This window comes from Zea mays, chromosome 1 (assembly GCF_902167145.1).
Source record: "Zea mays cultivar B73 chromosome 1, Zm-B73-REFERENCE-NAM-5.0, whole genome shotgun sequence".
In the NCBI taxonomy this organism is placed as follows: domain Eukaryota; kingdom Viridiplantae; phylum Streptophyta; class Magnoliopsida; order Poales; family Poaceae; genus Zea; species Zea mays.
In genome coordinates this window covers 34,467,683-34,479,200 of record NC_050096.1, presented here as the reverse complement: position 1 = coordinate 34,479,200, position 11,518 = coordinate 34,467,683, and the positions used below count along the sequence as shown (strand labels likewise).

The window sequence follows — 11,518 nt, the reverse complement described above, 5'->3', positions numbered from 1 at the left end:
GACGGGATTGGCGTGTGTGCAGGTGGCGACGGGATTGGCGTGTATGCAGGCGGCGGTGGGTGGAGGTGAGATGTGCGTTTAATAGAATAGAAAGGAAATGGTGTCAGATTTTGTAATTTTTAGATACATAATCGTAAATAGTGGATCTTTTGTCAAAAATAATCTAAAATAAGCTACTCTTAATAAGATTATGAGATTAACATAATCTAGACTTTAAATTATATAATCTAGACCTATAATTTAGATGTTTGTTTGACCGTTGATTTATTTGTACTGGATTATATAATCTGATCAGATTATATACCAAAACAAACTGGGCCTAATTCACCCCGTCACTGTCCATTACACGAGAATTCAGTCGGCGCACCCGACGGCCCACATCCTCTTGAGTCTCACTGTGTACTGCTGGCGAAACTGGCGCATGCCTGGAGGCTGGAGCTGACACACGGGCAACATTTACAGATGCTGGTTACCGTCAATAAGCAAATCCTTAACAATCCCATCGGTTAGCGTCCAATCTTTAAGCTGTAGTTGGGTTGCTATCGTTTGGTGGCTGCTCCCAAAGCTTTCAGATAAATATTCAGGCTAAAGTATCACTATCCATTCTGAAGGTAACAAAGCAATTGAAGCGGGACATCATCACATTCGCATCACTGCAGCTTGGTTCTTTGCAAAAACCATCTCATAAGGCTGACTTGCGGTCCCATCTCACGGGGCTGATTGCATCCATGAGTGCAATAAAGCGTCCTACTCCTACCTAGCCACAACATGTGGGTCTTATCTACACCAAAGCGAAAGTTTAAGCGGCGACTTTGTTCTTTGCAAAAAGGAAAGTAAACGTGTCTCTTTTAGTACCCCCTTCAGTCACAATCATCAGCACATCATATAACTGGTTGCTTGTGGCATTGGCATGGGCGGCGTGAGTGCCTGACTCTGCCTCAGTGGAGTTGGTCTTGGATCTAATAGTGAACACCAAAGCAGTGACGCACGGCAACAGATTCTAATAATATTGTTAACGATGCTTGGTCTGTGGAGAAATTGGTTTACGGCTGATCTGACAATGACACGATGCAGTGGTGCAAGTTGAGGGCCTGTTTAGTATCGAAGTGGACACAAAATTCTCTTGGAATTAACTGAGAGCTTGTTCGGTTATTTATATATCATGTGGATTAAATGAGCTAGATTGAAAAAATTATGAAAGATTTTTGACTTGTTTAGGGTTTAAACCAACTCAATCCCACTCAATTCATATGGATTGAGAGCAAAACAAACAAACCCTGAAGTGAAAACTCCACAGCTATGTTGATTCAGGAACCATATGAGCTTGCTGCAAGAAATGGAGGAGCTACTCAGGTTGTTTAGAAAGGTTCAGAATTAGATCATAATATCCACAGCCTGTGTCCTATATTACCTAGCTTTTTGATCAGTGTTTTAGTACGTTAGGCTATCATCTGGGTTATGTATGTTTTGGTGGGTGAGAAGAGCCTAAACAAAAATGCAATTAGTTGTGTGGAAGAGCAAAAAAAAAAAGAAAGAAAGAATGTATAACCTACTTAGCCGATTTTTCGAGTAGAATGCATACTATAGAATATAGATGATCTCACATAAATTCTATATAAAGCATAAACGGGGATTGAACTGAAAAGAAGAAAAGGGCGGCGTTTTCACCTGCCTAGCTAATTGTATATTTTTCTTGTTTGCATGATGACGTACGTACGGGGACTATATATGATAATGGCGAATAATTGCAAAATGCGCTAGTAGGTTGGGTTGCTGTGACATCTAAATGCTCACATCGTTTGTGTTGACGTCTTTTCGGAGCGCCAAACACTCAACAAGAACCGTGGCGGTGCCCTCTGCACAGGGACGGACGGTCCGCGCGCAGGGGCCGGACGGTCCGCGGCCTGGTGCGAGGCGCGGTGGTGCTCTCTGCGCAAGGGCGGACTGTCCGCGGCACAGGGCCGGACGGTCCGCGGCCTGGTGCAGGAGCCCGAGTTCCCTGCCTGACGGCCGGACGGTCCGCGCCCTAGGGCCGGACGGTCCGCGCGTGCGCAGGGGCGGCGGAAGATCGCCGACGGCGCCTGGATCTCGCTCCCGGGAGGGACCCCGTCGGGGAGGAGAGATCCTAGTGGTTGTCTAGGCTCGGGCCGGCCGACCTAGACTCCTCCAATCGGCGTAGAGTCGAAGAGAGGCGAAGAATTTGGGGATTGAGAGGCTAAACCTAAACTAGACTAGAACTACTCCTAGGATAAAATGCGAATAAAAGTTGTATTGATTCGATTGTTGATGATTACAAATCGGCCGTAGACCTCTCTATTTATAGAGGAGGAGGGCTGGACCCTTTACACAACTGATTCCGAGCTAATCCCGCGAATATAGCTAACAACCGTAGCACAAAACTCGGAACCCTAATCTGTTCTGCGCACGCGCGGACCGTCCGGCCCACAGGCGCGGACCGTCCGGACCGTGGACCGTCCGGCCTCAGGGCCGGACAGTCCGCCGCTCAATTCTGGTTCGAACATATGCCCCCTGCCTTTTGGTGGAGCTGGGCGAACCAAAAGCAACTAACTCGATGTGATTACATCGGTTTCCTTAGGCATCTTGCCACATACTAGGATGGTACTGTTTGAGGAAACGTCCATTCAAAGCCTTAGGTAAATCCTTGCCTTGTAATGTTTGTAGTAAATAAGCGTTACCAGACATCACCTGTTTCACTTTATAAGGACCCTCCCAGTTTGGCGACCATTTCCCGAACTTTCGGTCTTTATTCCTCAGAGGTAGAATGGTCTTCCACACCAAGTCTCCTACTTGGAATGATTTTGCTTTGACCTTCTTGTTGTAGGCCCTGGCTACCATGATCTTGTCCTTTTCTATTGCTCCCAAAGCTATCATCCTCTTGTCGGTCACCTCATCAATATTATCCATCATTGAATTATAATAATCAGTAGCAGTTAGATCATTTTGTCTGGCAAACCTGACAGCATTCAAACTTATTTCCACAGGTAACACTGCTTCCTGCCCATAGACAAGCTCAAAAGGAGATACTTTAGTAGCACTATGCTTAGATATTCTATGAGCCCATAAAGCTTCAGACAAAATCTTATGCCAATGTCTAGGATTATCAGATACCTTTTTCTTTATCAAATTAATCAACGTCCTATTACTAGACTCGGCCTGTCCATTGGCCTGAGCATAATATGGAGACGAATTAAGCAGCTTAATTCTGTATAATTCAGCAAATTCACGTACCTCCTTTGACATAAAAGAAGTACCTTGATCTGTAGTCAAGGTCTGGGGAATGCCGAATCTATGAATAATATGCTCAGTTATGAACTCAATTACCTCCTTGTGCGTCATGTTCTTTAGAGCAACGGCTTCAGTCCATTTGGTGAAATAGTCAGTGGCAACTAACACAAACCGATGCCCCTTTGATGATGAAGGATGAATTTCTCCAATAAAGTCTAATCCCCATCCTCTGAATGGCCAAGGCTTGATGATAGGATGTAATTCGGCTGCAGGGACCAACTGTAGGTCGCCGAATTTTTGACACACTTGGCACCCCTTGTAGTACTTGAAACAATCAGCTGTCATACTAGGCCAATAAAAACCAGACCTTCGCAACAACCACTTCATCTTTGGGGCTGATTGATGGGTACCACAAATTCCTTCATGTACTTCGGCCATGGCTAATATAGCATCATCTGGGCCCAAGCACTTAAGCAGGATATCATTAACCGTTCGGCGGTAAAGTTCATCACTCATCAAAACATACTTGAAAGCTGTTCGCCGAATGTTCTTATCTGTCCTGATATTGGGATTTTGCAAATAATTAAGTATAGGTATCCTCCAATCACTTGTATCGGCTTCATTGTCAGCCGAATCGATTAAGAGAACCTTTCTGGTAACCTCGGACGGTCCGGCGTCAACACACGGACGGTCCGCGACCTGGGATTTTGGCTCTGCACTGCTTATCAGATTTTTAGTTTTGTGAAATTTCCCTCTCTTTATCCGATAACCCGATGCATCTTGTGCCAAGTTGTTAGCTCTATGATTCTCAACTCTAGAGATATGCTGAATACTGAATTCATCAAAAGAATGGATTATGCTCCAACATTTCTCAAGATAACTATTTAGAGTACCATCAAGACATTGATATTCTTCTAACACTTGTTGGACAACCAGCTGAGAATCACCAAATACCTTCACATGTTTTACTCCCATACCATTTAACAGTTCTAAACCGAATAGGAGGGCCTCATATTCAGCTTGATTATTAGTGCAATACGTTTTCAATCGGCTAGAGAAGTCAAAGGAGACATTACTTGGTGAAACAAGCACAATGCCAATTCCTTGCCCTTCATTGCAAACCGATCCATCAAAATATAAAGTCCAAGGAGTAATAGTGAGGTATGACATGTCTAGTTCATGAATATCATTAACCTGATGTTCTACAATGAAATCTGCTATGACTTGGCCCTTCATAGATTTCAATGGTTCATAGGCCAAGTCATATTCTATGAGTGCATAGGCCCACTTACCAATTCTACCACTCATAATTGGGTTATGCAACATGTATTTGATCACATCGGCTTGACCAGAAACAGTGCAATGACTAGACAATAAATAGCATCTACATTTGGTGCATGCAAAAAACAAGCATAAGCATAACTTTTCAATAAAAGTGTATCTTGTTTCAGCATCCACCAACCTTCGGCTTAGATATGTCACCACATGCTCCTTCCCCTCGGTTTCTTGTGTCAGAACAGCCCCAATGACCTTATCCTCAGCTGCAATGTATAATCGGAATGGTACTCCTGCTCGTGGTGCTTTTAATACGGGAGCCGAAGATAAGTATTTTTTGATGAGATCAAATGCTTCTTGTTGTTCTGCCCCCCAAGCGAATTCGGCATCATTCTTAAGCCGAAGAATAGGGGTGAACGCATCAATCTTCCCGGCTAGGTTAGAAATAAACCTTCGTAAATAATTCACCTTGCCGAGAAACCTTTGTACCTCGACCTTACAGGTCGGAGGTCCCACATTCCGAATAGACTTGATTCGGTCAGGGTCTATTTCTATACCATGTTCATGTATGACAAATCCTAAAAACTTACCAGCCGACACTCCAAAAGCACATTTACGTGGGTTCATTTTCAAACCATACTGACGCATTTTATCAAAGGCTTTGCGCAAATCAGCTATATGAGAACTAAACTCAGCCGATTTGACTACAATATCATCAATGTAAACTTCCACAGTGTTTCCTAACAATTCATGGAAGATCAAATTCATAGCCCTCTGATAAGTAGCACCAGCATTTTTCAGACCAAATGTCATGACAACCCACTCAAATAAACCAATGAAGCCTGGACATATAAAGGCCGTTTTAGACGCATCTTCTTCGGCCATGAAAATTTGATTATATCCGGCATTACCATCAAGGAAGCTAATAATTCTATTTCCTGATGCATTATTGATTAATGTATCGGCTATGGGCATGGGATATTCGTCTTTAGGAGTTGCTCTATTTAAATTGCGAAAATCAATGCATACTCTAAGTTTACCTGACTCCTTCTTCTCCACCGGCACAATATTGGAGACCCATTCTGCGTATCTGCAAGGTCTGATAAAATCAGCTTCTAGCAGCCGGTGGATTTCGTCCTTGATGCGTGGGAGAAGATCTGGACGAAATGTTCTAGCTCTTTGCTTGAAAGGTCTGAAACCAGATTTAATAGGCAGCCGATGCTCTACGATCTCTCGGCTTAATCCAGGCATTTCAGTATAATTCCAAGCAAAGCAATCTGAATATTCCTTCAATAGACCGATCATCTCATCTCTAGGATCGGTCTCCAGGGTCTTGTTTACAAAAGTCGGCCTTGGAGTTTTACCATCTCCTATGTCAATCTCCTCCAAAGGATCGGCCGATGTAAACCCCTGTCCTAGTTTATCAAGATCTCTGAATTCCTCTATCATGTCCCCCACAGAGGAATCAGATGATCTTTGTGTGATGGCGGACTTTCCGGTCTCGTGGACCGGATCATCCGTAATACTGTCTTTTCGCTGTGGTAGATGTTCGGTCTTAAAGTCCGAACTCTTTTGTGAAAGACCAGACCATCCGGCCTTGGCGGCCGAACTGTCCGTGACCAAAGACTCATGAACTTTGTGTGTATTCATCATTTAACTTTATTTAGGATTTAGCCGATTCTCCATCGGCTCTAGCATTACAGGAATGAAACCTTTCTTATCTATACTTATGAATTGATAATCAGAAAAGTCTACTCCTGTGAGACATGTAGCAGTCTCATAAGTCCAGAGTACAGGGGCATCGGCCACAGCGATGCAGGCCGATACATCAGCATGTACTTGTTCTATGTCATCGCCTACCCATTGTATCAGCATTTGATGTAATGTAGAAGGTATACATTGATTGGCGTGAATCCAATCTCTGCCTAGGATTAAACTGTAATTTCCTTCTACATCAGCGACGAAGAATGCAGCAGCAAGGGTCTTAGTCCCGATGGTTAATTCAACGGACGTGACTCCCCTGGCTTTGATCGAACTATCAGTCCCAACACCGCTGAGGGTCATGTTGGTCTTGACAAGTTCGTCATCTTGTTTACCTAATTTTCTGTATAATGAATAAGGCATTAGATTTACAGCCGCCCCTCCATCTACCAACATCTTAGCAATCGGTATCCCATCAATGTGACCGCGCACGAAGAGCGGCTTTAAATGATTTACCGATTCCTTTGGTTTAGTAAAGGCGGCTTCTTTAGGACCAAAATCAAACTGGGCAACAACAAGTTCATCGTCGCCGATGATAGTACAATCGGCAGAAAATGTAATAATATTTACATCCATACCTGGGCGTTCTGGAGAAGCCTCGTAGTCGACCAGGTCTTCTCCCAGCAGGTCGTCCTCTTCCATTGATGTTGTCGTGTCGTTGGAGGCTTCCTGGTGAACGGCGGACGGTCCGCGTGTGGGGGCCGGACGGTCCGCGCTTGGTGCAGGTTGTCCAGAGACTTCCTGGTGAACGGCGGACGGTCCGCGCGCAGAGGCCGGACGGTCCGCGCCTGGTGCAGATTGACTTTCTATTTTTGTGGCCGTTTGTTTTTTCTCAACGGCCTTCGGTCTCCATTTCTTTTGTGGTGGCGGGTATAGTGGATGTGTGTCATTAAATGTCTTTTCCGCCTCCTTCTCCTGGCTCTCCTTTGCTCTTAGGCGCTGTAATTTTCTCTTTTGGGATCGTGTCAATCCCGCTGGGCACCATCGAGGCATGGAGTATTTTGGATCAGCTGTTTTGATGGTAGCTGTATCCTTTTCTGTTGTGTTGGCCGATTCGCCGAAAATCATCGGCCCTTTATTGTCTCCCTGTATGACAACATCTGCAGTGCCTATTTTGATGATGTCCTTTTTTGTTGTTCTTTGAGTTGCTACAGGCATATGCCCCCCTGCCGGATTGGTCGGCCTAGGAGGTCGAGTAGTCCGGCAATCTTGTTGGGCCTGTGCCTGGTGACCAGATTCAGCAGCGCTCAATCGGTCTTGCACTGGCGGTGCCAACCTATCAAAAACGGATGTTTGGGGTGCCCCCCAGGTGGGGTACTGTGGCATCCCAAATGGATATGGTGGCATGCCCCACATTTGATTTGGGACATATGGTGGAGGTAAGTATGTGTATGGATATGGCATAGATGTATAAGGAGGTGGAGGGGTCCATGTCGGTATGTTAGGTCTTAATTGTACAATAGGACCTTTCATTTCTTCCGATTGGTGAGATGGTCCAATCGGCCTGACCTGACGTTGCTCATGAACGGGTGAGCGGGATCGCTTTGGTGGCCGGTCACTGGGGCCGGCCTTCTTTTTCACGTATTTAGACAACAATTGATCGAAAGTCGGGCCAGGCTTGATCAGCCGACCAGCTGCTTTAAATGTATTTGTTTTCCATGTACCTATCTCGGGTCGTCGTGGTTTGAAGGTACGTGTTTGCTGCGGGTCCTGAGCACGGCCGGACCGTCCGCTGGAGTTCGCCGGACCGTCCGGAGAAGCGTCGGACAGTCCGCGTCTGGATGGCGGACCGTCCGCGATGCGCAGAATGGGTTCTTGCGCCTGTCTCCCTGTCTGTGTTTGCCCCCCAGTGCCAGAGGCTGTGATGGTCACCTTCAAGGTCTCCCCTCCATCAGGAGTCTTCTCGGCTACCACTTTTCTGCAAGAAGTCTTATGATTCTCACCGGCCTTTCTTGCATCGCCGATGACTATTTCTTTGCCTTTGCCTTCATCGGCTGTGTTTGGCCGAGTCAGGACTTTCTTGCCCTCAAAGTCGATCATGTTCATTGGAAAGGGCTCCGTGTCCACCTGCATTTCCTGAAATTTCAATCGTCCTTCGTTAATGGCCGATTGAATCTGTCGACGGAATACATTACAATCATTAGTGGCATGAGAAAGTGAGTTATGCCACTTGCAATATGCACGACGTTTTAGCTCGTCGGCGGATGGAACAGTGTGATTTATTTTAATGTTGCCATTTTTGAGTAATTCATCAAATATTCTATCACACTTACCAACATTAAATGTAAACTTAACCTCCTCTTGCCGTTTCTTTTGAACCGGCTGTAAGGAGGCACAAGCCGAAGATTTGGCCTGCTTTGGCCAAACCATTTCAGCAGCATACACCTCTGCTGATTCGTCTTCTGAGCTACTTTGGTCGCATTCTACTACATGTACGTTGTGACGAATTGTTTTAGCAGTTTCTTTGCTTCGGCTTTCACAAGCCAAAGCTCTCTGGTGTAATTGTGCTAGTGTAAAGAATTGGATGCCTTCTAATCTTTCTTTTAAATAATATCGTAGACCATTAAAGGCTAATCCTACTAACTGTTTTTCTGCTAAATGAATTTGAAAGCATCGGTTTCTTGTATCTTGGAATCTCCGGATGTAATCATTAACCGATTCATCTTTTGTCTGTCGCAATGACACTAAATCTACCAAATCCAACTCATAGTCACCGGAGAAAAAATGATCATGAAATTTTTGTTCTAGATCCCCCCATGATGAAATGGAATTAGGAGGTAAAGTGGCATACCATGCAAACGCGGTTCCTGTTAAAGATAACGAAAATAAGCGCACGCGAAATGCCTCTGTGTCGGCCAATTCTCCCAATTGTGCTAAGAACTGGCCTATATGTTCACGCGTGTTTTTCCCTTGGTCACCCGAAAATTTTGCGAATTCGGGTATTCTAGTTCCCTGTGGGTATGGGTGATGATCAAATCGGCTGTCATAAGGTTTCCGATATGATTGCCCCCCAGGGACCATGCTTACTCCGAGCTTATCTCGGAACGCCCCGGCTATTTCTTCCCTTACTATATCAATGGCAGCCGGTGCAAGACCACCGGCTCTCTGGTCAAACATAGGTGGGGTTGGCTGGATATTAGCATGTTGTCTTTCCCCCCATTGGTTTGAGTTACGTGGTGCATTTTCATTTGCCCTATATGGGTCATAAGTTTGATCGTTTCTTTCCGGCCTTCTAGGTGGGACCGGAAAGCTTTCCTGGGCTTTGGATCCTGAATTAATGGGCTGGTGCATCGCATAGTGTGATGGGAAGTGTTGCTGGGACGGGCGAGGATTCATGTAATAATCCTCCTCAAAATACTCATGCGCGGACTGTCCGGATACGTACCCGGACCGTCCGTGGTTATATGCGGACCGTCCGTCGTTGTATGCGGGCCGTCCGACTGGGTAGTTTGAGTTCTGTACCGTGTGTGGTGGCTCGGGCGTATATCTGGGTAACTCATTAAAAATAGGCCCGACTGTTGCTGGCCCGGACGGTCCGCGCTCACGTGCGGACGGTCCGGGCATGTGCAGATCGGCTGGTTTGCTGCCGATTTGCGGTTGCTTAGGGTATGTGTCCATCGGCATCCCATAAAGGGGTTGTGACTGGTCGTGACAACCTGTAGCCGATGTGTTACACGCGTTATCTCCTAACCCAACCTCGTGTGAAGGAAAATTTGCGATGTTAGACTTATCGAATGCACGTACTAGTCTCTTAACATCGCTTTGCATACCCCCTATGATGCTCTGCATTTGTTCACGCTGCTCTTCTACATAATTTCTAAGAGATTGTAGCTCGTTGGTATTACTTACATTGGGGATATCTGGCGTGGGTTGGAGCGAAGCCGGATCCGTCGCCCGATGTCGGACGACCTTGTTGTTCCTGTCCACTTTGAAGTTGGCCAGGAACTTTGCTTTCGCCTCCTGGATCATCCGCTCCTTGTGCTCCTCGAACTGAAGCTGCTCGTCAGCCGGCAAGGTTTCCCAAGTCGGCTCTATGATGTTGCTTGGAGAAATATCAGAGCTATCCCTTGAACCGGCCATTGAGGGCCGATTTGATGAGCTTAGATATGTCGTCCCCAGCGGAGTCGCCAAAAGTATGTTGACGCCTTTTCGGAGCGCCAAACACTCAACAAGAACCGTGGCGGTGCCCTCTGCACAGGGGCGGACGGTCCGCACGCAGGGGCCGGACGGTCCGCGGCCTGGTGCGAGGCGCGGTGGTGCTCTCTGCGCAAGGGCGGACTGTCCGCGGCACAGGGCCGGACGGTCCGCGGCCTGGTGCAGGAGCCCGAGTTCCCTGCCTGACGGCCGGACGGTCCGCGCGTGCGCAGGGGCGGCGGAAGATCGCCGACGGCGCCTGGATCTCGCTCCCGGGAGGGACCCCGTCGGGGAGGAGAGATCCTAGGGGTTGTCTAGGCTCGGGCCGGCCGACCTAGACTCCTCCAATCGGCGTAGAGTCGAAGAGAGGCGAAGAATTTGGGGATTGAGAGGCTAAACCTAAACTAGACTAGAACTACTCCTAGGATAAAATGCGAATAAAAGTTGTATTGATTCGATTGTTGATGATTACAAATCGACCGTAGACCTCTCTATTTATAGAGGAGGAGGGCTGGACCCTTTACACAACTGATTCCGAGCTAATCCCGCGAATATAGCTAACAACCGTAGCACAAAACTCGGAACCCTAATCTGTTCTGCGCACGCGCGGACCGTCCGGCCCACAGGCGCGGACCGTCCGGACCGCGGACCGTCCGGCCTCAGGGCCGGACTGTCCGCCGCTCAATTCTGGTTCGAACAGTTTGCAATGCTTTCCGTGACGTTAGTGACTGGTCAGTGGTCACTAATCCACCTGTGCCCTCACCGATGCAACCAAGGAATCATGATCCCAACACTAGTAGAAAAAGGCTCAACGTCTGCGGGACGATATATTTTTACAGACGGATCCAGTTATCCACCGACTGTGCTATTTTTAGTGACGGTTTTTTAAGAAAACCGCCACTAGAAATAGTATTTCTACATGCGGTTCCTTAAGAAAACCGCCACTGGCGGTTTTCTTAGGTAGTGTTTGGTTGAAGAGCCAGGTAGAACGGAACCGTTCTGTTCCAGTTTTGTTGTTGTTTGGTTACAAAGTAACTAGAACGGAATGGCTCCAATTAGAGAATATTCTCCTCAGATCCGGAACCATTCCGCTCCAAAAAAT

At 46.7% G+C, this 11,518-nt stretch overlaps 1 protein-coding gene across 1 annotated transcript in view; it reads right to left on the bottom strand.

The window, feature by feature from the left end:
- Nucleotides 1-354: 354 nt before the first annotated feature.
- Nucleotides 355-11,518, bottom strand: part of LOC103644546 (uncharacterized) — a 33,257-nt gene continuing 22,093 nt past the window's right edge. Inside the window, exon 14 of the mRNA XM_008667734.3 lies at nucleotides 355-438. Coding sequence (XP_008665956.3) covers nucleotides 355-438 — 84 coding nt within the window. The remainder of the gene's footprint in view (nucleotides 439-11,518) is intronic.